We start from the raw sequence: 26995 nt of genomic DNA, 5'->3' as shown, positions 1-26995 counted from the left end.
TTCAGTTAAACATTTTATTTTCATCACATCTGATTCTCATAAACAAATATGGCGCTAGAAGTACATTGACCATGAGGAGAGAAAAAAATAAACAAATGAATATAACAACCATAATTGGTCGCTGCGTTTGTTCCTTGTTTTTGGTCAGGAAAAGAAAAAAAAAGACTATGAGCAAAAGATGAATGTGGAAGCTGAGTTACAACGTAATGACGACCTCTACACCAATCAGCAGATACTTGTGACGTCATAACTTTTAAGAGGGGAGATGTATGGTTCGTCCCCGGTGACGACACACACTTGTCTAGCCAATGGTGAAGCGTCTCTCATGCCAACTAACCCCTTGACATACACGTCCTACCGAATCAAAAAGAAAACATCAATTCTTTTTGTCAATAAAACATCTTTCTTATTTTTTTTGTGTATCTCTAACATTGCCTTACACACAGTATGAGGCAAAGCGAATGTATATCTTTCAAAAGAAAAGATAGCACATTGATCTCCTAATGACATTCTAGCACTGCAAACAGTGCTAGGATGACAGTGTTAGCGTTGGCACGGCAGCGCCACTCCATGCCCATCTCCATTAAGTACTGCTCTGTATATATACAGTGTGTGTGTATGTGTTGACTTCACATGTCCATACACAAGGAATTAATGATTGGTCGTGAGGGAAAGTCCAACTTCATTATATATATATATATATATATATATATATATATATATATATATATATATATATATATATATATATATATATATACACGTGTGTATGCTTGAAATTGGTCGTTTAAACTCTGATGTTTATTTGGGTTTTCATCAAGACATCGAAGGCTCTGTCTGTGGCTGGCTAACACAGTAACTATGTTCCTACGTTGACGAGACAAAGACATGAATCATAGACGTGTATTCTCATCAAGAATCGTTAATGTCTCCATGGGAAAAAAAAAGATAACACATGAACGTAATGATGATAATGATCAAATGAAAACATTACGAAGAGAGTTAATGAGGACATATACAGATGAAGTACGACCGATGACCGTCTTGGTCATCACTGATGAGGATGAGGACACAACACTATGCGAGACGGTGATAACTATCTTGGCGTATGATGAGGAGGAGGGAGGGTCCAGAGGGAGCGGATCCCTCACGAGCACACCCAGCGATCTCCTTAGGCTTGGCCCATCCCACTCTGTGACACAAGCAAGCAAACCTAACCCCATGGTGTGTCTCTCAACCCATTGTCTCCCCAAGTGAAGATTCAGAGAGACACCATGCAAAAGAGAGAGATTTAGAGATAGATAGAGAGAGGGACCATGCTAGAAATTAAGAATAAAATCCACTCAGAAAACTGTATAGTAACTAAAAGGAGAAAAATAGTCAACACAATTTTCATTAGTGTTTCACGTGTTCTCAACGGTGTTTCCTGTATCTCGTGTGTCTTTCTGTTCAAGGAATGAATTTCATCCCAGCTGATCAAAGAGTATCATCTCCAGTTGAGTGACCCTACGGTACATAACCCTGGTTATAGCGGGTTGTAAATGCCCCCAGCCTGCCTCAAGTGCGGCCAGCAGGTGCGCTCCCTTACTTCCCTTCTTGCTTCGCCAACACCACTGTGAAGTAAACAGATTAGTTATCTTCTCGTCCAGTTTCGCCACGTCTAGCCAAAACACCAAGCTGTCGTCACGTGAGCAAACATTTCCCGCCATAATCGTCCATCACAGAGTACCAAGTGTGTGGCATCAAGTGGGTTGTGGTCGGGGTTCGATTCATCCGATTGCTTCATTAAATTAACAACATTGGAAGGTTTAGTGTGACGTGACCTCACACAACAGTAACCGTTGGCAGTACGGCTGCATGTCTGACCAAAAGCTGAGGAAAGATAAAGAGTATCTGTTGTGTCCTACAGTGAATTACGAACCCAAAGCCCCTTAAGTTAGGTCGTAACTTCGTGAAGCATCGGTTCCGAAATGTTCCAGCTGCAGAATATCTGTTCTCGGTTTACAACCCATAACTTACTATCTAAAATTACCTTTTACGGCTTCCTCTGCTGCTTTATACGAAGCTCTCGCTAAAACAAATTTCATGGAGCGTAAACGGAAGCAACGGAGCGAGGAAATGGAAGAGGAACTCAGTTCTTGAGAGTCGTCTCCTAAGCCATCAGGCAAACTCCTGCCAGAAGACGATTCAATCACATTCTTCAAATATGGCACGACTGCTCTTTTGATATATATATATATATATATATATATATATATATATATATATATATATATATATATATATATATAGAGAGAGAGAGAGAGAGAGAGAGAGAGAGAGAGAGAGGGTGTCGCTCTTCGTCGTCCGCCAACTGACTCGAACCGATAACCCAAATGCTGTTATTCTTAGGACAAAATTACGAGGCAAAGCCCTGAACGCAATGTCTAACACCAGATTATTACAGATTTCTTCTGTGAGAAATAAAACCTACCGTTGATCATAGTCGAGTTGCTAGAATATTGATCTATCTATCTATCTAGAAGAGCTAGAAGATTGAAATATCTATGCAGCTTGTTATTACGTCACAACAATATAGATTTGTGCTTTTTGTTTCTTTTGGCATTGGAAGAAAACACTTTGGCACCATAGAAAATAGACGGAGGGTTTGACATACATGACGACATAAAAGAGATTGAAATCTATAGAGCATCTAGGAAGCGTCTGCCTTATACCATCACCTACAACACTCCACAACAAAAGATGTCACGCATTTCATATTTCTTTTTTTCCGACACGTTCAACATCGTTAGATATATTTCTTTTTTCCTCCATTCCCAGGAGGCCTTCCACTCAGACTAGGTCTTCGACTCTTCACCCTTGCTGACTCCTCAACCACTGCCCTATGTCTGTATGTATGTATATATGCATGCATGTATGTTGTATTTATGTATGTATGTATGTATGTATATGTATTCATTCAAGAATGTTCTATCGTGTCATCTCACACAGTCAGCGAGTGAGTTGTATGTGTTTTCGGGCCATCTCGACCACTAGGGTTCACTATGTAGCCCACCATCGTCAAAACCAGAACCACAAGTCGAAAACCGTAAATACTTTATTTCAGGTGTTTGAAGTAACTCTTAAAGGCCATACGCCATAGACGCCATTATTGATTATTATATACCCCCCGAGCCCGTTAACCAGTTACTTCGGTGTTATATCTATCGACTCACGCAGATTATCTATCGACTCAACTGAGATTTGAACAATTTAAGACGATTGAACTATTTACGACCATCGGTTTGAAATGTCATATCGAACACTGCATTATACAACGTTCTCTTGTGTTGTACAGGCTAACCTGACTCTTGGAGCTGTAGCTTATAATCAGAGCACAACCCTGGTTGTAATATTCAAACGTGTCTGACTAAAAGAAGACTTTGAATCAGCTTTGAAGTTTATAATTCCGTTCCAACAATTTAGGAATAGCACCAAAGTCTTTAAATAAAGAGAAAACGGAGTTTATAATGTTAACGCCGTATGGAAGACTGAACCATTTTCACATGACCGCATCTCTACAGAGACTGTGAAATTCGCTTCTTTTCCAGAAATACAGAAAGAAAACTACGGCGCTCTGACTGAAGTGTTGCTTCATAGTTAACAGCTTCGAGGTGAAGGTATGTTAGTAAATCTGTGTTTCTGTCCGTCTGTGTGCGTTGGAAACGATGGCTGCACAGCGGAGGAACTACTTGAAATGTATTACTACGCCAAACTGTAAACGGAGTGAACAGTCATTCTTGTTGGTTTTGCTGTCTTACGTTTTCCTGAAGAATCAATTACTGATAAGACATGACTGACAGCTTTTGCTGTAAATCCACCAATATATATATATATATATATATATATATATATATATATATATATATATATATATATATATATATATATATATATATATATATGTATATATTCTTACTCAGTTAGTTCTGTCATCAATAATTACCATTCGCTTTCGTTATGATTTTGATAAAAGTAATTCCTCTCATGTAAATACCATTTTTTTTTTGTGTTGCCCAGAGATCACATACCTTCCTGTACTAAACGCCGTGTTACAAGTCGTTAAAAGAAAAAAAATGTTGAGCCAGGGTTGCATGTGATGATATTACAGAGGAACGAAAATGAAAAGAAAAAGATATTGAAATATATTCGCGTGTGCCTTCACAACACCCTTCCAGTTTAAGGGGGGTGGGGGGTGGGGGATGAAGACAAGGGAGAGGAGGAGGGGTTATTTGGAGGGAGGGAGGGGGTGTGTTAGTGGGGATGGGGGGGCGTCATGTGTGCCATATCCCTCTCTACTTAACTCTACGAGTGTGAGCAATACAGTAGATGAATTACAGCTATTTAGAAGTAAAGACAAGTCTTGTATTATTAGGACTCCTGAGAGAAGTGTATGGTAGACGTCTGCGGTTGCACAGATCCCGGGGATAAACAGAGGTTGATTGATCACATGTCCTGTACAGCAGAACACACACACACACACACACACACACACACACACACACATATAGAAAATAGATAATATATCTAATCATTACTCTATCTAGTGGAAGTCAAGTGCCATTCTAGTAGTCTGGAATGTATCCTACAGTATCGAACGTGGGTTCTCAATATACCCGAGTAGCATAAGGATCCTGTACGCCACCAGACGGCGTACTCCTGCTTGCTGCAGGATGTGAGTGTTATCCTACGTGAGGACAACACGTTCATAACGTGATGAACTGTTCTTGCCCACGTGGTTACCATGGCTTACATTTGGGTCATGCCATGATCTGCGTGGAGGGTAACAGCTCCTTTCGTGGCGGAAGCGTCTGGGTCCGGGACCGGACGCATGAGGTCCGTCCGTCCGTCAGTTCAATCCTCCAGCAACGGACGGTTATCCGTCAAGATCCGCTGTACGAGGAATTCTCCCACGACCACCTGTCTATGACGACCATCAGTCCGCCACCAACGACCGACCTATAGCGACCACCTGACTGCATCAGCTACACGCCTACGTGATGGATGACCTGTTAGTAAGGACACCCTGTCTATAATGACCACCTGTTATGACAGTTACCCGTCTATAAAGTTGCGATCATCTGTGTACCATCTGTGTTCCCCATCTGCCTCTCTGTTACCACCAACTTCACATTTTCTCCCAGCCTGAACGTAGCGTCGGAAGAAAATGATGAACCTGATTTTTCAGCCTTCAGTTTTCTCTGAATATCCTGGACCCTTTCCGGGAGCGGAAAGGGTCCAGGATTCCAGCATTTCTGTGTTCCAGACGCTGTCCAGAGGATCCTGGAAGCGCCATTAAGGCGTGTTGCGTTATCTCAGTACGTTGGAATACCCATCACACGGTCGACATGTTCAGTTTATGGATGACTATATCATTTCAAGTTATCCTCGTGCCGTGAGGTCAGGACACAACAAGGTGTGGTGTGTGTATGTGACTTCCCCCAACAGCAGCACAACATTCCTCCCTCTCGTCCTGTGGTGACAGCTCACAACTCAGACAGACAGACAGACGTCAATATGTGATGCTGTGAGCAGGTTTTCATCGTGGTGTTCTGGGCCCACAGCGAGGCGGGGCTGTTGGAACGCTGTGGTAGATGACCTTGCGTGAAGTAGCCGCCTCCTAACAGTGTGTGACCTGAGCGTTAGGTCACTGGCCCGGACGGTGGTGACCCAATGGCCTCGTCAGACGTCACCACCGTGACCTGGGATCAAGTTACGGTCACCGTCGCCCATTTGAATCCGTGAGACCTCATGGATTCAGCGGCGTTCTTTTAGCCAAATTCTTTAAGAGAAAAGAATAAATATCTATGGGAAGTCACCGTAGATTGAGACCAGCCACCACTGAGTTGAGAGAGACCAATAGAGTTAAAACCCAGACGTGATGTTAACTTGAAGATTAAGAGAGATCGATAAAGTTACAAACCAGACGAGATGTTAACTAATTTGATAGATGATAAGGATTTCAGTTACTCAGCCCAAGTTTAACCTCACATCTAGACCAAACTGTCAGTCATCAGTGGTGTACAATAGAACTTTCCACCACAAGTCATTCTGGAAACAGAACGGGATTAAAATTATGAGTTACGATATTGTTCCATAAAATCTCAAAATATTGATGTCCTGATACAGAGGCGTAGCCACTGTGGTTGAGCGACTTCATCAAGGCATAATGTCATTGTGTGACCTCATCCAGAACGTCCTCACGGCCTGGAACAGTTCCAGCGACTTCCTGGAAAGCTCCTGGCGGTGCGGGGAGTTCTTGTCGCCTCCACTCACGGGGATTTCCCAGAGACGCGATGGATTCCCGTGTCGTCATGTGGAAGAGAAATGAGAGCGTGGGTGTTGCGTCCGAGACTCTGAGGCCACAACGGGTCCCTCGCTGCTTGATTTCCCTGACGGTCGGAGGAACGTCAGGTCGTTAACGATGCGAAAGGGGTTGTTAAGGTCGTGTCACGACCCCCGTCGTTATCATGAAACGTTACGTCTCGATGCCCCGTGAAAAGGCCGTCGTGAGAGAAGAGGTCGTGTGTGTGTGTATGTGTGTGTGTGTGTGTGTGTGCTATGAATAGGTGCTTCACGTGTCTTGGTAGAGGATCTCGTTACTAATGAGAGAGAGAGAGAGAGAGAGAGAGAGAGAGAGAGAGAGATCGTCTTGTTTTGAACGGTTATGAGACTATCCGCCCGAGTTCATGAGAACCATGGTACACATCTGTGTATCTGGCGGGGGACAGGTCAAGACCCACTGTGGGAAGGGGTGGGGTTGGGGGATGTTGTTGTTGTGCCCCCACCTCCACCCCCTAACCTATCCCAAAGCCAGCTGGTGTGGCTGCGATGGTGAGTATCATTCACACATGCGCCATCACTCTCAAGGAACGTCTCTCTTTCTCTCTCTCTCTCTCCTCGGTAGGTCACCTGATGGTTGATGTATTCACTGCCTGGATCTGAGAGAGAACAGCTTATTCTCAATTAATCGTTCAGTTAATCATGGTAAGCCGTCCGCTGATTGTACTGACTGGCTATTCAGTGATCGTTTAAGCCTCCTATATTTGTCGTGATTCGTGAGCCAAAGAACTGCTAATCGGTAAAGATCAGATGCTGAGACTTTGACTCACAAATTGCTACTTACTTATCGATCAATACTCACAGACTACAGGATGTGGTTGTCGCTAGTGACATATTTTCCATTAGAAGACAATCTGTCGCCTCGTGAAGGACGTGACGTTAAGTCATTTCCACGGCGGCCCCAACAGCCGTGTAAACCACCGTTAACTACTGCTGCCCCTGGTCTGTGTCCACGTCCGACAGAACGTAGCGTAATGGTCCTAGAGTCTAGTAGAGGCTAACACGCTGCTTCTAGACACTGTACGTAGAGTAAATGGTTTAAGATTCTAGTGGAGCCTGACAGATGTAAATCCTGTCTTTTACACCTCTGGATATTTTGTAAATAAGTGGAATGAACACCTTAAAATTATAATAACATTTCTTAAGATTGAAGTTCATTAGTAAAGGAGAGCAGAACTGACTCCCTGGGGGGAGTCTGCTCTGACCTGATTATTGTTTTCTTTCTCCATCCACAAATGTAACACAGTAATCATCATAGTACTCGGCACACACCAGATGCGATTACTGACACACTTTTGCGTCTAAATCAAAGATGAATGTGAGGAGAGCAGGTTACAGTGTCAGTCGTAGGGCGCCCCCAGATGAAATATACAGAAATGATTTAAGCTACGTGAAAGCCCAAAGAAACAGAAGGCTGTCTTGTGCTGGGGTCAGACGAAGGAGCCAGGCAGGTCGTCTTCTCGGACACAACACTTCAGCTGTCGTAGGGTCTTCTTGAAGGCCTCCCTGAAGTCGGCCCTGAAGTAAGCGTAGATGAACGGGTTGAGGGTGGAGTTGAAGTAGCCGATCCAGAAGAGCGTGGTGACGACGGCCTGCGGACAGGGGCAGCTCTCGCCGCAGATGGTGATGGCCACGTACCAGGTGAAGAAGGGCAGCCAGCAGAGGATGAAGGCGCCCATGATGATGCCCAGCGTCCTGGCCGCCTTGTGTTCCCGGCGCATCACCGGGTGGCCGCTGCCGCTGCCGCCGCCGAAGGCTGAGGCCGGTAGGGACGACTCCCTCCTGCCGAAGGGCACCGGGCTGATGACCCTCACAGGGAGGCCGCTTCCCGTGTGGCCATTGATGCTGATGGAGCTGCTGCGGGACAGCTGGGGGTTAGGGCTGGGAAGTGTGTCTATTCTCTCATCTGATTCGTCGTTAAAGGACAAGTCTGGACTTATTGTTCGCGGACTGACTTCCAGCGAACTGGAATTTTCCTGTGGGACCGGCAGGCTCAACTGGCCCGCATCGTTCAGGTAGTTTTTATTAATTTTTCTATTCGCGAATGGGGTCGGGGTAGATATACTGCCCGACCTGTACATTGGCACCGACCCTGGGTCGGTGGTGAGGTCAGACCGTGATATACGAGGGAGGGGACCCAGCTGGAACTCTTGGGGGTAGTTTCCCTTATTCTTGCTCTTCTTCAGCCTGGGTCTGTGAGGAGAACGAAACGCCGCCAGAATCTGTTGAGCCGTAGAAGCTGGGGAGCTTCGCTGGACATTATTGATAGTGCAGGTGCTGTTGGTGCGGCTCAAGATGGCCGCCTCCTGCTTCCTGGCCTCTTGCAGGATGCGGTAATAGAGCACCACCATCACAGTGCAGGGGATCCAGAAGGAGAAGGCGGACGAGAGAACGGCATATACTTTATTGACTTCGAAGGTGCAGGTCTCCGGCTGGAGAGCTCGGAGCTGCAAGTGGTCTGCGGTGGCGTACCACCCCAGGAATATAGGAATGAAAGATATTAAGGTAGGCGCCAGCCACACGTTGGCCAGCATACACAGCACCGTTCCTTTGGTCATGTAGAGCGGGTACTCTAACGGCTTCACTATGGCATAGTACCTGTCAACACTGATGCAACACAGGTGTAATATGGACACTGTCGAGAAGTACACATCGAACGAGTTCCACAGGTCACACATGACGTAGCCGAAGAGCCACCGCCCGGATATTTCGACGGAGGCGTTGAAGGTCATGGCGCAAGAGGCCACAAGCATGTCGGCGATGGCCAGCGACAGCAGGAAGTAATTGGTGAGCATCTGGAGCTTATGGTGCATCCCGATGCTGACGATGACCAGGACGTTGCCCATCACCGACACCACGATGATACTCCCCATCAGGAAACACTTGACAACCAGCACCACCACGTCCTCCCACACTACCGACCCTCCTCCGGCCGGCCACACCACAGACACGTTCCCGCTCCCGTCTCTCACCGCTGGGGCGTCCCCGGCAGTAGTAGCAGCAGTAGCAGCAGCAGCGGTCAGGTCAGCGGCCACCGTGGTACTCAGCTCAACGACGCTAGTGTTGAGCCAGAGCTGTGTCATGGACGGCGTTGGTGTGGCCATCAGCGAAGCCGGCACCTCACCACCACAAGCGCCCACACCCGCCCACTGGCGCCAGCCTCACACGTCGCCTCCCCCATGGCCGCCACCGCCGGTCCTGCAACACACAACGGGCCGGTCAGTCTCCACACCACATGGGGGACCTGACACGGGAAATAATAAGGCAAGTGAATATATATAGACGACTCATGGAGGCCATGCTACCACACACATGATCTTAGAAACATTCCTGTCATTACCCCCATAGAACAGCGTAATGTGAGAAAGCTGATATATCACTGACTTGGTCATTAGGAACCTCGAACTGGCGTCTCGCGGCCTCAGAAAATGTAGCCACAGACGACCCAGGTTGCCAACACGCGAACGGCAAGCAGTCCAGACTCCCATTTGATATTACGTCCCTTGGTCAAGACGGATTTGAAATTCCCTGATGAGGGCAGGCATAAATGAAGGCCTGGTCCACTGTTAGTTTTATTTGGTAATTTACTTTTGTTAAGTATAATCAAATCTAAATCACTGACAAGCACTAAGCATAAAAAAGGGGAAAAAAAGAAAACAGAAAACGCTAATATACGTTTCAGAAGTAGTCGCCGGTCGTGGCAAGATTTATCGTCTTGGAAACATTACTGGAACAAAATATGAACACAGGTAAAAGCTCTTCTCAGCCGGACAGCACGTACTGGGCCTGCTCTTATTTTCTACTGAAATAGGAAAAGATACGAAAAATTCCGACAAGTGTTGCGCTCGCGGTTGCAACGACGTAAACCCCATAAATCATAACAACCAACCCAGAAACAAAATGGGGCGGGGAAAGTAAATAATTACCGGCGTTTTTCATACCGTAATTGTAGCCTAGCGAGATAAAGGACGTAGGGAGTGATATGTCGAGTGTCGCGCGGGATAGATGTAGTAGGAGGGCGTTCGGCCCACGCACATAATTTCCTTCGGGTTCAGGCAGCGCCGGGAGGACCCGTATGTGAGAACACTTCACGGTGTTGCCAATTTTGGGAATATTCAAATTCATTTCTCCGTCCACTTTCACATATTCTTCCTGGACGTGTTACCCACCAGCAGTAGAGATAGTAATCAAATCAAAGCCTAATGTTCAGTCTAGGTACTGGACATATTATGATGTCTGGTAGAAGTAAATGGTGATCAGATGGCCAAACATTCATGGTGGGTCCAGAGAAACAGAAGTCGATTTGGTCTGACCTGTTTTGGAACTATAAGGATTACCTCTACTGATAATTATACTGAAGGAGGGGAAAAATGCCAGGTGCTGCGTCACAAGTAAAACTTGAAACACTCTTTCCAAAGATGAGATAATATGAAATTCAGGATCTGTTATCTAATGAAGATCTTGGAACCAGTGGGAGTGTCGTCCTCTGAGCAGAGATGTGTGTGTGTGGCACAGTGAGGTGACGGGGCGCTGTGCCACGCTCCCCTTCCCTTCCCTCTCTGGCGAGCGATAAAGAGGTTACGTTGTGCAGCTATGTCATCATCATCATCATCATCATCATCATCCACACCGTGAAGTCATTGTCATATGAGTTCTTGACGCTTGTTTTACAAGCTATATAACAAGAAGTGTTGCAACTGTTCTCTTTACGAATGCCATTTCAGATGAGAGTTGGAGTGAAAGTAAGATTAATGGAGAATTTAGACTACAGCAATTAAGACTCCGTATAATTAATATTTAGGAATTAAATCTTCGGAGGAATTTAATATTCAGCAATTTATCAAAGACTTTTTCGAATGGGTGGAATATTTCGTGAGCTTTCCTGAATACCGCAGGGGACGCTGGCCCTCATGAGAGTGTCTTGCATACTAGGCTTGTGTTAATACCTTCATTTTCATCTCATGTGTGTCTTATATTTCGAAGATTAAAGATTGAAATGCCAGTTTGTACGTGTTAGTGCTTTAATGTGTGTGTGTGTGTGTGTGTGTGTGTGTGTGTGTGTGTGTGATCACTATTCATGTGTTACGGGGACAGAGTTGTACACCAGTGTTGCCCCGTCTCATAACCTTTACTCCTACATGTGTGTAACTTGCTTCAGCCTGAGTTCATGGCGCAGGTTCAAGATGGAGGAAATATACACACTATATACACGACCAGATCTTAAGGGCCATTTTACATCTGTCTTGATTTCGATCATTATTCGCTAAGTTTCACCGCTGATCGGACAAGCCAAGTGAAGATTACTTGAATACTATTCTCCAGTTTCAAATAAGGTCACGAAATGCGAATTGATTACTCGTGGTTTATGATTTAAGTTAATGAATTGCCACTCTAACATCCCTCCTCTTTGATAGTTTTACGAGGACAGACCAGGCCTTTAATGAGGGTAACTTAAGACCCATATATGAACCAGATGATGGTTGTTTACCAAGGTAACACAAGGCATTATGAAATAGATGCTTGTGAGGTCAGTATTTGTCGACAGCGCCTCTCACAGTGTCCGGGATATGGCCACCTGATTCTCAAGACCTTCGCTACTTCCTGAGGTCATGGTGGGATGGAGGTTCAACCAAGACTCACTCCCCAGGAAGCAGCGTAGTCTTGCTGCTGCAGCAGCTGCTGGAAGATCCTGGGTGACACCAGAGCTCACTTACAAGGTGGTCCTGGGTGACACCAGAGCTCACTTACAAGGTGGTCCTGGGTGACACCAGAGCTCACTTACATAGTGGTCCTGGGTGACACCAGGGCTCACTTACATAGTGGTCCTGGGTGACACCAGAGCTCACTTATAAAGTGGTCCTGGGTGACACCAGAGCTCACTTATAAAGTGGTCCTGGGTGACACCAGGGCTCACTTACATAGTGGTCCTGGGTGACACCAGAGCTCACTTACAAAGTGGTCCTGGGTGACACCAGGGCTCACTTACAAAGTGGTCCTGGGTAACACCAGGGCTCACTTACAAAGTGATCCTGGGTAACACTAGGACTCACTCACAAGGTGGTCCTGGGTAACACCAGGGCTCACTTACAAAGTGGTCCTGGGTAACACTAGGACTCACTCACAAGGTGGTCCTGGGTGACACCAGGACTCACAGTGGTGTCCTGGAGCAATGATATATGAATGAATATTTCATGAGCAAGATGTAGATGATGATGATGATGATCGTACGAGTCTTCCCTGACATTCCTATGCAGATCGTTATTAATGACCAATATATATTAAGATGTGAATGCCACGGGTGGAAGACTGGTGGGAGATGCGCTCCAGGGCTGGTGCTTGAACGCACCCCTGCTTCCAGATAACGGCACCACATCCAGCCCTCGCTCGTGCTGTATATGTCCTGGTATTCCACCTCTGTGTCTACCTGTAAATATTATGGTCTTAAAACTCTTCCAGGGAGGGATCTGGTGCCAGGGAGCTATGTGTCACTTCATGTATTTGAGGTAGTTGTCAGTGTAGATGAATATACATTATTTTCCATTTCTATATTGGTAGCTGAGATGGCTCGGCCAGATACATGCCCCTAACCATGGACATCTTGGAAGAAAGGAAAGATAAGAATAAGAAAGAAAAGAACGTAGAAGTTAATCTGGGCTTCTCGTGTCTTTTTAGACCCGAGTCTTAAGCATGGAAGACTTGCAGGAAGAGAGAACAACGAGAGAAGGAAAAGAATCCCACAGTTCCGCTGTTTGAGGGACGAAGGTGTCACAACGGTTCACCCTCGTGTGGTTGGTCTCCGCATGCAAACTATGGGAAGCAGCAGTCGAGCGCGTGACCTGGGTCCAGGCCTAAGTGGCTATCTATCTTCCTGGATATATATATATATATATATATATATATATATATATATATATATATATATATATATATATATATATATATATATACTCCCCGTATGAGTTGCTTTACCTTTCATTCGTAATTTCCTGGCTTCATGAAAAGGATATGTTTTTCGTGAATGCTGTGTTGTTTATGAAAAAAAGTGTTGTGTTTACCGCCTCATGCAAATGTTTACAGTACTTTATTATTCAGAACAACGATACAGTTATCGTGTGTTCAGATTGCTCAAGAGCCTCTGCATGTACTGAAGTGATATTCGATCCTTTCCTATTACTGTAATGGTATTCGATCCTTTCCTATTACTTTCTGTAATGGGATTCGATCCTTTTCTATAACTTACTGTAATGGGATTCGATCCCTTTCTATAACTTACTGTAATGGGATTCGATCCTGGCCTATACCTTACTGTAATGGTGTTCGATCCTGTCCTGATATTCTCTCTTATTTTTCTGAATGGCCTGAGCTGGAACCTGTCGAATGTGGTTGCCTGCCACATCTTGGGAGGGAATTTCTGGTGACTCAGTAAATATTCCTCCCACAAATATTGTCCCTATTGATGCCACCGTCCCAGTCAGTGGGTTTCCCAGGAGGCCGGAATACCACTCTCAATATCATACTGGAAATCGAGCTTCTCTCTCTCCGAGTCGTCAATGAAAATGTATGAGGAACGTTAGTGAAAGAAAACGGTATCGAGGCGTAGATTAATAGTAAAGAGAAAAATCTATGAACTTTTCTTTGGACAACTGATGATCAGAAAAAATATCTGCCCGTCTGGTTCCTGTCTCTCCTTAGTCAAATGTAATCTTCAGGTCGTTAAAATGATGGGTCGTACCAGTGATTAGGTCATTAAGCTCACGGGTCGTGCTAATCTTAAGTCGTTCCCTTCACGGGTCGTGCTAATCTTCAGGTCCTTCCCCTCACGGGTCGTCATAATCTTCAGGTCCTTCCCCTCACGGGTCGTGCTAATCTTCAGGTCCTTCTTCCCCTCACGTATCATAAACCTTCCCAGAAATAGAATATCTCAAGGCAGAATTATCGTCCCGTCTTGTCTGCAGCGACCGCACGTCGCACCATACATAACTTACTGTCTGAAGTTCACGTTTGTTGTGGGGGAGTTGAAGGAGTGGCGTCCGCTGCTGAGGAGGGGGAATGAGGCGACTGATTACGACGGTCTGTCGTGTGTGTGTGTGTGTGTGTGTGTGTGTATGTGTGTGTGTGTGTGTGTGTGTGTGTGTCGGGCCTTCATGATGCAAGGTCACGATGGGGGTCACTTGCAACGTCTCAGGTCGTCCCATAAGGTCACGGTCTACCCAGGTCACACCCTCGGTGCCCTCACTTGTGTCCTGTGTGTCTGCTACCACCAGAATAGACGGGTGGACGTCTGACCTGACCTGCACCAGCGCCCCGGACCTTCACAACTCAGTCGTCAGACAGACAATAAAACAATACAAAAAAAAACAAAACAAAAAAGCATGAAATTCGTCCCACATTTCCAGCGTCCATTGTTCAAACAACAAGTACATTTCTTTTATTTCAATTCCAATCTCCTATTTTTCCTCCCGCATTTATTGTTTCTCTTGTATGACTTTATTTTTTTTTTGATCGACAGAGCAAGAGAATGTTAATGAGGCTGAGGTAACTCGAGCCTCCAATATTTCATACATGTCTGGCAGTCTGCTTTGGTCCTCTTCCTGGCGCTCACGTTACCCAGAGAACAAACCTGCTGACGATGGAAAAGTTTTCCAGTTTCCTTTCTCGAAAAATATTCCTTTCATTACGTTCATCTCGTGAAATTTTCTGCCTTATTCTTGCCCTGCGGTAATGGAATATAGTGAATGGTAAATATCGAAAATCACATCATTTTCGTACGAAATTTGTGCTCTTCATTGACCAAAAACATTCATAAGATCGATTTTTTTTTTTTTTTTGGGGGGGTTTATTTGCAGTGAAATCCAATTATTCTTACCACTTACGTTTAACGTCATTCAAAAGAGAATTATATCATATGAAGTCAATGATTCGAATCCCAGGAGCAGCGATTGGCCCGCAGCCAACCCAGCTGTTCACCTTTTCCAGCGAGCTGTATATATATATATATATATATATATATATATATATATATATATATATATATATATATATATTAGAGATAGAGAGATAGAGAGCATAAGGGGTTGCCATGGTAAGGGGATTAAGGCACCCATGACGACTCTACTACAATAAGGGAGGAGGATTTCCAGCCTCACCCTCGCTAAGTTCACTCCTCGTCTTTATCTCTCACACTGACTTTCCCTCTCGAGATTAATGGTCGTGTCTGGTCTGGTGTGGTGAGGTAAACAGACAAATGGGTAAACTGACAAACGCACACACGGAAAAATCACACATATATACAAGCAAACAGACAGACGAAAACACACACACACACACACACACACACACACACACACACACACACACACACACACACACACTTCTTTATTGTTATATGTATTTTAGTATATTTTCTAATTTTGGTTGTTGTCATCAGTTATATTATTAATATTATTATCAATAGTAGAATTAGTAGTGTTTTTGTGGTAGCCCAGTTATATAGTTGCGTTCCCCCCCCCAACCATAGCCATCTCAAATTCAGTATATATATATATATATATATATATATATATATATATATATATATATATATATATATATATAATATATATATATATATATATATATATATATATATATATATATATATATATATATATATATATATATATATATATATATATATAACTGTCTTTCATGCCTTAACAAGGTAGCATCAGGAACACATGTACAGTATCCTCTCTCGCCCACATCCAGTCTCTGTCAGTCATGTATCAATGCACCGACCCCACAGCCCACCGTCTACAGCCAAGTCCCACACACTGTCCCCTGGTGTATCCCACCTGCCTCAATATGCCATCGCTCAGACCACTGACAACCCGTCGCCCCAGTGCACACCTCGCCCTCCGGAATGTTCAGAGCCCAATATCCTCCATCCTATTGCTCCTCCCTCTTCTCTTACATAGACCCTATCAGTCAGTTTTTCGTTGCTCCTTTTCCATACATGTTCGAGGTAGTTCAGCACGCCCTTGTCGACCCTCTCCATCAAGACTTGCATTTACCCTGACGCTGCTTCTGCCTGGTATTGTCGTTCCTGACGCGGGTCGTCTGTCACACACCGTATATCCTCCTCAGACCTTGCATGTCCAACACATTCCCTCCCTCTCCTGCGTTCACGGCCGAAGACTCGCCCCCATACACAGCTAATGGGACTACTGTGCCATCAGACATGCCCATCTTTACCCTTACAGAAACCGCCTCGACTTCCCCCATCCTTGCGTCCCTTAATCCAGGACCATAACTTCCTCTCCCACCCTGTGCCTGACTTTGGCACGAACGTCGAAAAACCTGACGAAACCTGCCGACCACACTGTACCCCAGCCCTCAGTCGTGAGATACATACCTGCAATCCCATCCACTCCTGCAGTGTCGCCACGCTTACTCTCACACATGGCTTTCACATCTTACTATATCTTCATTATATCATTCTGTTTACTACTACTACTATTATTATCATTATTATTATTATTATTATTATTATTATTATTATTATTATTATTATTATTATCATTATTATTATTGTTATCATTATTATTATTATTATTATTATCATTATCATTATTATTATTATCATAATTGATATTGTTATTATAAATATACAAGATTAAGAGGACGTGGCAACACGAGTGTAAAACTCTCTCCCCATAAAACACAAAAAGAGTAATCTCTCTCTCACACACACACACACACACACACACACACACACACACACACACACACACACAGAACCATTAACTACACCTATCGTAAGCGGATGTTATGGCAACAGCATCCCATCCCGTTGATGTTTCTGTTTCAAGACAATATTGAACCCTCGTAAAGGGTCTTCAACCCCATATTCTAACCAAAATGTCCTCAGATACCATCCACGATACCAATAAGGGCCAACAGCTCCTTACTGTCAACCATGACTCACACCCTTATGAATATTCCTCCTTGCCAGTATGATGAAAGGGGTATTAGGCTGGAGTTAAGATCACAAGAGAAGGTTTTGTTGGAAGTATAATAGGGTTAAGATCGCGTCAGTTGAGGAGTTGGATCTAAGGACGTTGGGCGACATACTGGGAGGCGGAAGACATGGCTGAAGGTGGTATAGATGTCTTGAGTAATTTATGTGTTGGGTACACAACTCAGACACCTGGACGATGCTGGCAAGATTCTCTCTCTCTCTCTCTCTCTCTCTCTCTCTCTCTCTCTCTCTCTCTCTCTCTCTCTCTCTCTCTCTCTCTCTCTCTCAAACCTACTACTGTTACTACGACTACTATCGAAACAAGGTACAGTTTATGATCTTCATGGTACTTGTACTTTCAAAAGATACTCCTGTAAAATGGTGACAGTTAATTCCGCAGTTGTGCCTCTCCGAATGTAACATGGCCAGCTGTTAACACCTTCACCACTTGTTATGAGAACAAGAATAACGTTTTTCATTGTTGCTCTCGAGAACATCTGAGACTGTCATGTTCTGTGTTGTCGTGAAACCATGTGGGGCGTCAAGCCAACACTAGCAATATTGTCGTCCAGCAGTATTCACAACACACCTTCTGCACCAACAACCACAACCTCCCCTGCACCAACAACCACAACCTCCCCTGCACCAACAACCACAACCTCCCCTGCACCAACAACCACAACCCTCCCCTGCACCAGCACCCACAACCCTCCCCTGCACCAACAACCACAACCTCCCCTGCACCAACAACCACAACCCTCCCCTGCACCAACAACCACAACCTCCCCTGCACCAACAACCACAACCCTCCCCTGCACCAACAACCACAACCCTCCCCTGCACCAACAAACACAACCCTCCCCTGCACCAACAACCACAACCCTCCCCTGCACCAACAACCACAACCCTCCCCTGCACCAACAACCACAACCCTCCCCTGCACCAACAACCACAACCCTCCCCTGCACCAACAACCACAACCCTCCCCTGCACCAACAACCACAACCCTCCCCTGCACCAACAACCACAACCCTCCCCTGCACCAACAAACACAACCCTCCCCTGCACCAACAACCACAACCCTCCCCTGCACCAACAACCACAACCCTCCCCTGCACCAACAACCACAACCCTCCCCTGCACCAACAAACACAACCCTCCCCTGCACCAACAACCACAACCCTCCCCTGCACCAACAAACACAACCCTCCCCTGCACCAACAACCACAACCCTCCCTGCACCAACAACCACAACCCTCCCCTGCACCAACAAACACAACCCTCCCCTGCACCAACAAACACAACCCTCCCCTGCACCAACAACCACAACCCTCCCCTGCACCAACAAACACAACCCTCCCCTGCACCAGCAACCACAACCCTCCCCTGCACCAACAAACACAACCCTCCCCTGCACCAACAAACACAACCCTCCCCTGCACCAACAACCACAACCCTCCCCTGCACCAGCACCCACAACCCTCCCCTGCACCAACAACCACAACCCTCCCCTGCACCAACAAACACAACCCTCCCCTGCACCAACAAACACAACCCTCCCCTGCACCAGCACCCACAACCCTCCCCTGCACCAACAACCACAACCCTCCCCTGCACCAACAAACACAACCCTCCCCTGCACCAACAACCACAACCCTCCCCTGCACCAACAACCACAACCCTCCCCTGCACCAACAACCACAACCCTCCCCTGCACCAACAACCACAACCCTCCCCTGCGCCAACAACCACAACCCTCCCCTGCACCAACAACCACAACCCTCCCCTGCACCAACAACCACAACCCTCCCCTGCACCAACAACCACAACCCTCCCCTGCACCAACAACCACAACCCTCCCCTGCACCAACAACCACAACCCTCCCCTGCACCAACAACCACAACCCTCCCCTGCACCAACAACCACAACCCTCCCCTGCACCAACAACCACAACCCTCCCCTGCACCAACAACCACAACCCTCCCCTGCACCAACAACCACCCCGGGGGGTGAGGTGTATTGATGCCACGGTTGCCGTTGTTTACCTCTCTCGAGCCAACATCTCGCGAGTATTTCAAGATCTCGATCTTTTAGACACACATTTCTCGCGAAGGCGTGGTGATCCTCGCGTGCCTGCCCTATATTTGATTATTTACTCAAGGTGTCGTGGCAGGTGTGTGGCACAAAGCCACGCACCACTTGCCGTAAAACACGGCCGTGTAGAATGTGGGTGTCAGGTTTGGCTCGCGGGCGAGGATCCCGTCCGTGGGCAGATGAGGCCTCTCCACGCTCGTATGGTATGATGTGGCTCTGCCGGCCAAGACGTAGCATTATTTCTCCCTTCCTCCTCCTCCTCCTGGCTCACGCCGTGAGCTGGCAGACTGCCGCCTACGTCCCTTCACATTGCCGCTAACGAACCATACGTCTGCCAGAGCAGCCTCGCTCAGCACGGCCGCCCGACGGATAGGCTGAAGGAGCTCACGGGAGGGATTTCTCTCTCCCGCCTCGAAGGCTCGAATGCCTCCTGAAGTTTCGTATATCATTCTCTCTCTCTCTCTCTCTCTCTCTCTCTCTCTCTCTCTCTCTCTCTCTCTCTCTCTCTCTCTCTCTCTCTCTCTCTCTCTCTCTCTCTCTCTCTCTTTCTCTCTCTCTCTCTCTCTCTCTCTCTCTCTCTCTCTCTCTCTCTCTCTCTCTCTCTCTCTCTCTCTCTCTCTCTCTCTCTCATGGAGGGAACTGAAGGGAAGGGTTTGCGGACTTACCTCAGAGCGGGTTGGAAGTGCGACAGGTTGAAGAGCGAAGCGGTAGGGTCGAGTGGCAGTAACGTGGATGTCGACCACCTCTCCAGACATGGTTCCTCCTTCATCCCGAATCGCCAGCACCTCTCCTTCCTGCTGCCACCACTACCAACAACCACAACTACCCCCTGCACTGCCGCCAGCTGTTGCCACCAGCGGCCGCAGCTGCCTACTGTGCCACCAACACCACAAACACTGCTCCAGGCGGGGGGTTGTTCAGGCTCTTCTGTTTTTCTATCTTGCTTCTGTCACTTCCATCCGATGATCAGATATCATGGGAAAATGTTTTCAGACCATTTTCTCATTTCTGTCATCTCACACTCACAAGAGCGTCATGTCTTTTCATTAATTATATATTTGTCAGACTCGCCAGCTCACTAGCAAGGTCATTTTTTTTCCAAAAATAATCCTGGAGAGGAAAAGCGAAGGTAAGACATACTATAGTTGGTCCTGGGATCCTTGCCACAGCTGCTCTCACACACAGAGACTCTGCTCGTCCTGGGAATAACATATATCAATTCCCAGGACAGACTTTTGATAGCCTTACGTCTGGTTATGTTGGCAATGTAAGTGATAATAACATGACTCCATAGGGTATTCTTTAAGTAACTGAAGACGATTAATGCCCCTATACTCCTATTAGAAACACGACAGATAAAGTATCAGGGTTATAGAGTGCTGCTGAAGATATATATATATATATATATATATATATATATATATATATATATATATATATATATATATATATATATATATATATATATCCTAAGGGTCAAAGATAGTTTAAGAATAGCATAATGAGGACACGAGCGACTGTGATGGCTTGTGAAGTTCTGTAATGAGGGAGTAAAGTGAGAGGAAACAATACGACAAGAGAACTTCACCAATTCCTTTGCGGAGAGGGAGATCAAACACCTTCTATATCACAGTTCAAACCTGGCCACATGGACGCATTACGCTAACGAAGAAACGCGTCTGTAAAGACTCTGCATAACGAAGAAAAATTGGAGCGACTCTGGTAAAAGGATCCGCTGGTTCGTGACCGATGCAAGTGGAAGATGTGACGTTGTTCGACTCCGCACAACCCAGGAAGTTATTCTGATGAAGCAATTGTCAGTTCTTGTATCCTGGATAACGAGGGGGGGGGGTCCTTCCCTCTCCTGGCGAAACTTATTTCTTTAACCCACTGGAGTGATGAAGCTTATTTCTCTAACCCACTGGCGTGATGAGGCTTATTTCTTTAACCCACTGGCGTGATGAGGCTTATTTCTTTAACCCACTGGCGTGATGAGGCTTATTTCTTTAACCCACTGGCGTGATGAGGCTTATTTCTTTAACCCACTGGTGTATTAAAGCTTATTTCTTTAACCCACTGGTGTGAGGAAGCTTATTTATCTAACCCACTGGAGTGATGAAGCTTATTTTTTTGCAAGCCATCGACGTGAAAAAAAAGCCTTATTTCCTTAACCTGCTGGTGGGAGGAAGCTTATTTCTCAAACCCACTTACGCAGTAAAGCGGAAAATAGTTATCCCTTCACCCTGGACCGGAAGTTATTTTTTCAGTGGTGGGAAAGGCAAAAAAGATATCAGCCCGAGCGAAGCACAAGAGAGATGTTGTGAGGAAGAGCTGCACGGACGCACGGACGCATGGACGCATGCACGCACGCACGTAGAGCCTCTTACTTTACCATCGTCTTCAGGAGCGGTGGCAGGTCGGGGGAGTCGACTGAGGCTACTTACGTCTATGATGGCTGGTTAACCTGTGGGCTGGGGGGGTTGGGGAAGACCTCCTCTTTGATCTGATGTGTTCAAGAGACGGGGGTATTGGTCCACCTCCACTTGATTTAAGAGTCACCGTTGCGTCCCCCCGTAATCTGTGGGGGTTCGCCGTTGCGTCCCCCCGTAATCTGTGGGGGTTCGCTGTTGCGTCCCCCCGTAATCTTTGGGGGTTCGCTGTTGCGTCCCCCCGTAATCTTTGGGGGTTCGCTGTTGCGTCCCCCCGTAATCTGTGGGGGTTCGCTGTTGCGTCCCCCCGTAATCTGTGGGGGTTCGCTGTTGCGTCCCCCCGTAATCTGTGGGGGTTCGCTGTTGCGTCCCCCCGTAATCTGTGGGGGTTCGCTGTTGCGTCCCCCCCTCGTAATCTGGGGGGTTGGTGGTAGACCCTTGGGCAAGCTGTGCTGGTGGCGTCCATACCCAAACAGCTTTGTTGATGATGCCATCAAGAGGACCATCATGGCGGCAACCATCAAGAGGACCATCATGGCGGCAACCATCACGAGGACCATTAACAGAACCATGAGAGGGGTCTTTACGAGGACCATTAAGGGGAGAATCAAGTGGCCCAACAAAAGGACCATTAAGAGAACCATCAAGTTGAATATTAAATGGACCATTAAGAAGATCATGAAGTGGACCATTAAGAGAAGCATTAAGTGAACCATTAAGTGGACCATTATGAGAACCATTAAGTTGACCATTAAGAGAACCATTAAGGGAACCATTATGTGGACCGGTAAGAGGATTATGATAGTAAAAAGGTAATTTTCACGTAAGTGGATCCGGGAACTGTCCTCTGTATTATGGGTGTTGGGGATGGTATCTCCACCATTAAGAGGGTGTTGGGGACAACAACTCCGCCACCAAACGAGGCACGAACCAGTTTCTCCATCATGAGGAATGGTGGGTAACCTCACTCCAACATTAAGAGCGATGGACATACTCACTGTTGCCAGTTTTGGGGGAAATCATCTCCACCAGCTGGAGAAGGTTGGGGCCGGTGGTACCACTAATGAGGGCGTTATCGCCAACATCAGGGAACCTTTGTCTCTTATCTCCATCAGTGTGAGCGTTGGTGTGTACACCATCAATAGTGGCAGGGTTGGCGTCTCCACCTTTGAGGGTGTTGGAGCGGGTGTGTCTCCACCACTAAGTGTTAGTGGTTGGTATCTCCATCATTAAGTGTTGGGGTTCTCCACCATTTAGAAGTGTTGGTGACGGGTCTCTCCACCTAACAAAGCTGACTCTAACAGCGCTGACGCTAACAACGCTGACTCTAACAACGCTGACTCTAACAACGCTGACTCTAATAAAGATGAATCTAACAACGCTGACTCTAACTACGCTGACTAACAACGCTAACTCTAACAAAGCTGACTCTAACAAAGCTGACTCTAACAAAGCTGACTCTAACAACGCTAACTCTAACAAAGCTGACTCTAACAAAGCTGACTCTAACAGGTCCGTTCTATCGTCATCCGTAGAGTCGGTAGTCCATACATACCCCATGATTAATGACCCCGTGATCCTGGAGGTTGATGTATGTACATGATTGTTATGGTCATAACCATAGTTATAATCATCATAGTAATGATTAGTATCAGTTATAATCATCATAGTAATGATTATTATCAGTTGTAATCATCATAGTAATGATTAGTATCAGTTATAATCATCATAGTAATGATTAGTATCAGTTATAATCATCATAGTAATGATTATTATCAGTTGTAATCATCATAGTAATGATTAGTATCAGTTATAATCATCATAGTAATGATTAGTATCAGTTATAATCATCATAGTAATGATTATTATCAGTTGTAATCATCATAGTAATGATTAGTATCAGTTATAATCATCATAGTAATGATTATTATCAGTTGTAATCATCATAGTAATGATTAGTATCAGTTATAATCATCATAGTAATGATTATTATCAGTTGTAATCATGGGAGTAATGAGTATTATCAGTTGTAATCATGAGAGTAATGATTATTTCCACCTCGTTGGTGCTGTGCAAGCCCAGTCAGTGAGGGAGGATGGAGAAGGGTGGAGAGGCCGTCTTCTCCAACACTGAAGATCCCTCAAGAAAGATATCATTAAACTGTTATGATCTCCAATAGCACCTAATTATTTCTGACGGTCATTACGGAGACAAAATTAATGAAGGCTTTTAAATGTTTATATTAAGAAAATAATTAATGTGTAGTCTGTTGCTAATTATTTTTGTTTTTCATGATAGTAATTACTTGTGTTTGCCAGATGTTGCCTGTGATAAAAAGTTCATCAGAAAACGAGGTGTTCGGAATTGTAGAGCATGTGCCTCGTGTCTGAAATACTTTATGGAAATACAAGAAACGCTTAACAACCATTTGTTATGTTGAATTACCAATAAATTACTGGAAATTCGTGTCATTTTATGGTTTGCGTATTTAAGATGAACTTTATTTATGGATAATTTATTTACATAAAGATGAAGAATTCTGCTGGCAAGACCTCGTCAGTCCTCAGTGAATTCTTTAGTCTGCCACAGATCTGGCCGAGCGGGAGCGACCCTCATTTCATAATCAAATATCTGGGTTCCCTTCTGTGCAGCCTCTCATTTATTTGCCTCAGAAGATAAAATAAGATCACATCTGGCCTGGCTTTCTGTGTCCGGAATTACTATCATAATTATTATTATTATAATTATAATTATTATTATTATCATTACTATTATTATTATTATCATTATCATCTTCATTATTATTACGTGGTTCAAACCAAGTGTTCAGTCTGAATGTATTTTCATCAACTAGAGTGTGTCCCTTGGTTTATATTATTGATCAACGAGAAAAGTTCGTTAAACAATTTATAAAAAAAAAGCTTAGATCTTATTTAAATCAATTAATTTGTTCCTTACGATGTGTGCCGTGCCATGCTACAGTTTACCCTTTCATGTAGTTTACCAGGTGTTGTGATTAAGTAATTGGTTTGTAGTTTACTTAGCCATGTGGTTAGCCAGGTGTGTAGTTTACATGGTCTTGTGGTTAGATTATGTGACTTGCATGTCCCACAGGTGGAAGTAGACTACCTCTTGGTTACACGTACCCTCACTGTAAACTAGCTCTTGGTTACATGTACCTACCGTGGGAAGTAAACTACATCTTGGTCACACATACCCACAGAGTAAACCATCTCTTGGTTACACTTACCCACAGTGGAAAGTAAACTACAACTTGGTCACTCTTACCCACAGTGTAAACCACTTCTTGGTTACACGTACTCCCAGCTGGCATAATTTTTCTCATGGTTAATTGATATTACTGGTAGAATTAAACCATCTCTTGGTTACGTTAATCCCTGCTACTCGTAAACTACCTCTTTTATATGACCCACAGATGGAAGTAAACTGCCTCTTGGTTACGTGGTCCACTGTTGCAGACAAACTACCTCTTGGTTACATGGTCCACTGCTGTAAGTAAACCGCCTCTTGGTTACATGGCTCACAGCGGGAAGTAAACTGCCTCTTGGTTACATGACCCACAGCGGAAAGTAAAATGCCTCCTGGCAAATTAACCACGACTGGAAGTAAACCTCCTGTCGGTCATATGACTCACAGTGAACTAACTGTTGGTTACGTATCCCTCAGCTGGAAGTAAACCGGCTCGCGGCTGCAGGTTTACCTCTGCTATTAACACCACCTACTATGCCATAAACTTTACGTTTTTCTATCAGTGTCGGAACTTCATACATAAATTAACATATTTCAATCTAAAGTCCTTTTTTTTTTTTCCACCAGTCAGTTCACAGAACACAATGGTTTACAACACACCGCCCCTGTTGTGTTGTAAACCGTCTCGACACCGTAGTTCAGACTGGTGGATGTAGAACCCAATTTAGTATCTTGAGACTTTTTATAAATCACTGTCAAGTTGTTCATGCAGAAAATTGAATCAAGGAAAAGTCTTGAGTTAGACTCTAAATTAAGTCAACGATTCCGTATATATATATATATATATATATATATATATATATATATATATATATATATATATATATATATATATATATATATATTCCTATGAGTCCACGGGGAAAATGAAACACGAAAAGTTCATTTTCCCCGTGGACTCATAGGAATATCTTGATCCGCGCAAAATTGTGACCCTTTTGCAATATATATATATATATATATATATATATATATATATATATATATATATATATATATATATATATATATATATATTATAAATAAGTTTAGCATATAATTAAGATTACTTTTTTCTGGAACCATAGTCTTAGGTGTTGCTTAACACGAACCTCCCAGGAGCTGGAAGTGTGGGCTTGCAATCATCATAATGCATGAGGCTGGGAGGAGCTGCACCAGTGTACTGTCTCCAGCACAGTTAGAAAGTCATGGAAATCCTCGTTTTCTTTGAAGGGACAAACCCTCATAATTCATCTTAACTGATTCAGTCGTATTTTTTCCACTTGACGCTTTTCTCACATTTACCTCGACACCTTTTTACTTGACTTAGTCATGAGTTGATATTGTTCAGGTTGCAATACAGTCCTTCGTCACTGACCTTATCATCATCGTAATTGATTTATTTAAGGTTTATTGATATGATTGTTATGGATTATATAACTGCCTGATGATTTTTTTTTTTTTTTTTGGCCTGAAGAAAAAGTTAGATCACAACATAATTCGTCCTTGAGAAAATCTTAAAAGTTTTCGTACCACATTGATGCTGTTCCATCACCAAGTAATTATTGATTCCAGCGATAACTATCGCATCGTTTGATGATGATTGTCTCTCTCTCCAACTTGTTTCGAGTGGTAATTATTTCTCCAGGGACGTGGTGCAAACTGACGACCATAAAATGTGTGGCAATACCATGGGAATTACATCGACCCATGAGGAAGTAATCGCGGACCACGAAGGCATTCCCGCACCACCTGCGAGTAAATTCCTTCTCCCACCTCGCGAGCGTCGGCGACGTGGACGACCCCACGGACGTTCGACCTCTACGATGTCGAGCGGGTGAC

At 44.8% G+C, this 26995-nt stretch overlaps 1 protein-coding gene and 1 long non-coding RNA gene across 2 annotated transcripts; both read right to left on the bottom strand.

Annotated features, from left to right (window-relative positions):
• LOC139753680 (uncharacterized) lies at window positions 1–26979 on the bottom strand. The gene is made up of 2 exons (XR_011713747.1): window positions 26266–26979; window positions 1–354 (listed from the first exon to the last, which is right to left on the bottom strand). It is a non-coding gene; the product is annotated as an uncharacterized lncRNA (long non-coding RNA).
• Window positions 1791–26995, bottom strand: LOC139753679 (octopamine receptor beta-2R-like). The gene is made up of 3 exons (XM_071670354.1): window positions 26930–26995; window positions 20141–20585; window positions 1791–9579 (listed from the first exon to the last, which is right to left on the bottom strand). The coding sequence occupies exon 3, from the start codon at window positions 9483–9485 to the stop codon at window positions 7812–7814; it is 1674 nt and encodes a 557-aa protein (XP_071526455.1). The 5' UTR covers window positions 9486–9579; window positions 20141–20585; window positions 26930–26995; the 3' UTR covers window positions 1791–7811.

The sequence above is a fragment of the Panulirus ornatus genome, chromosome 15 (genome assembly GCF_036320965.1).
Source record: "Panulirus ornatus isolate Po-2019 chromosome 15, ASM3632096v1, whole genome shotgun sequence".
NCBI classification, from domain to species: domain Eukaryota; kingdom Metazoa; phylum Arthropoda; class Malacostraca; order Decapoda; family Palinuridae; genus Panulirus; species Panulirus ornatus.
This window is presented reverse-complemented; position numbering and strand designations above follow the sequence as displayed.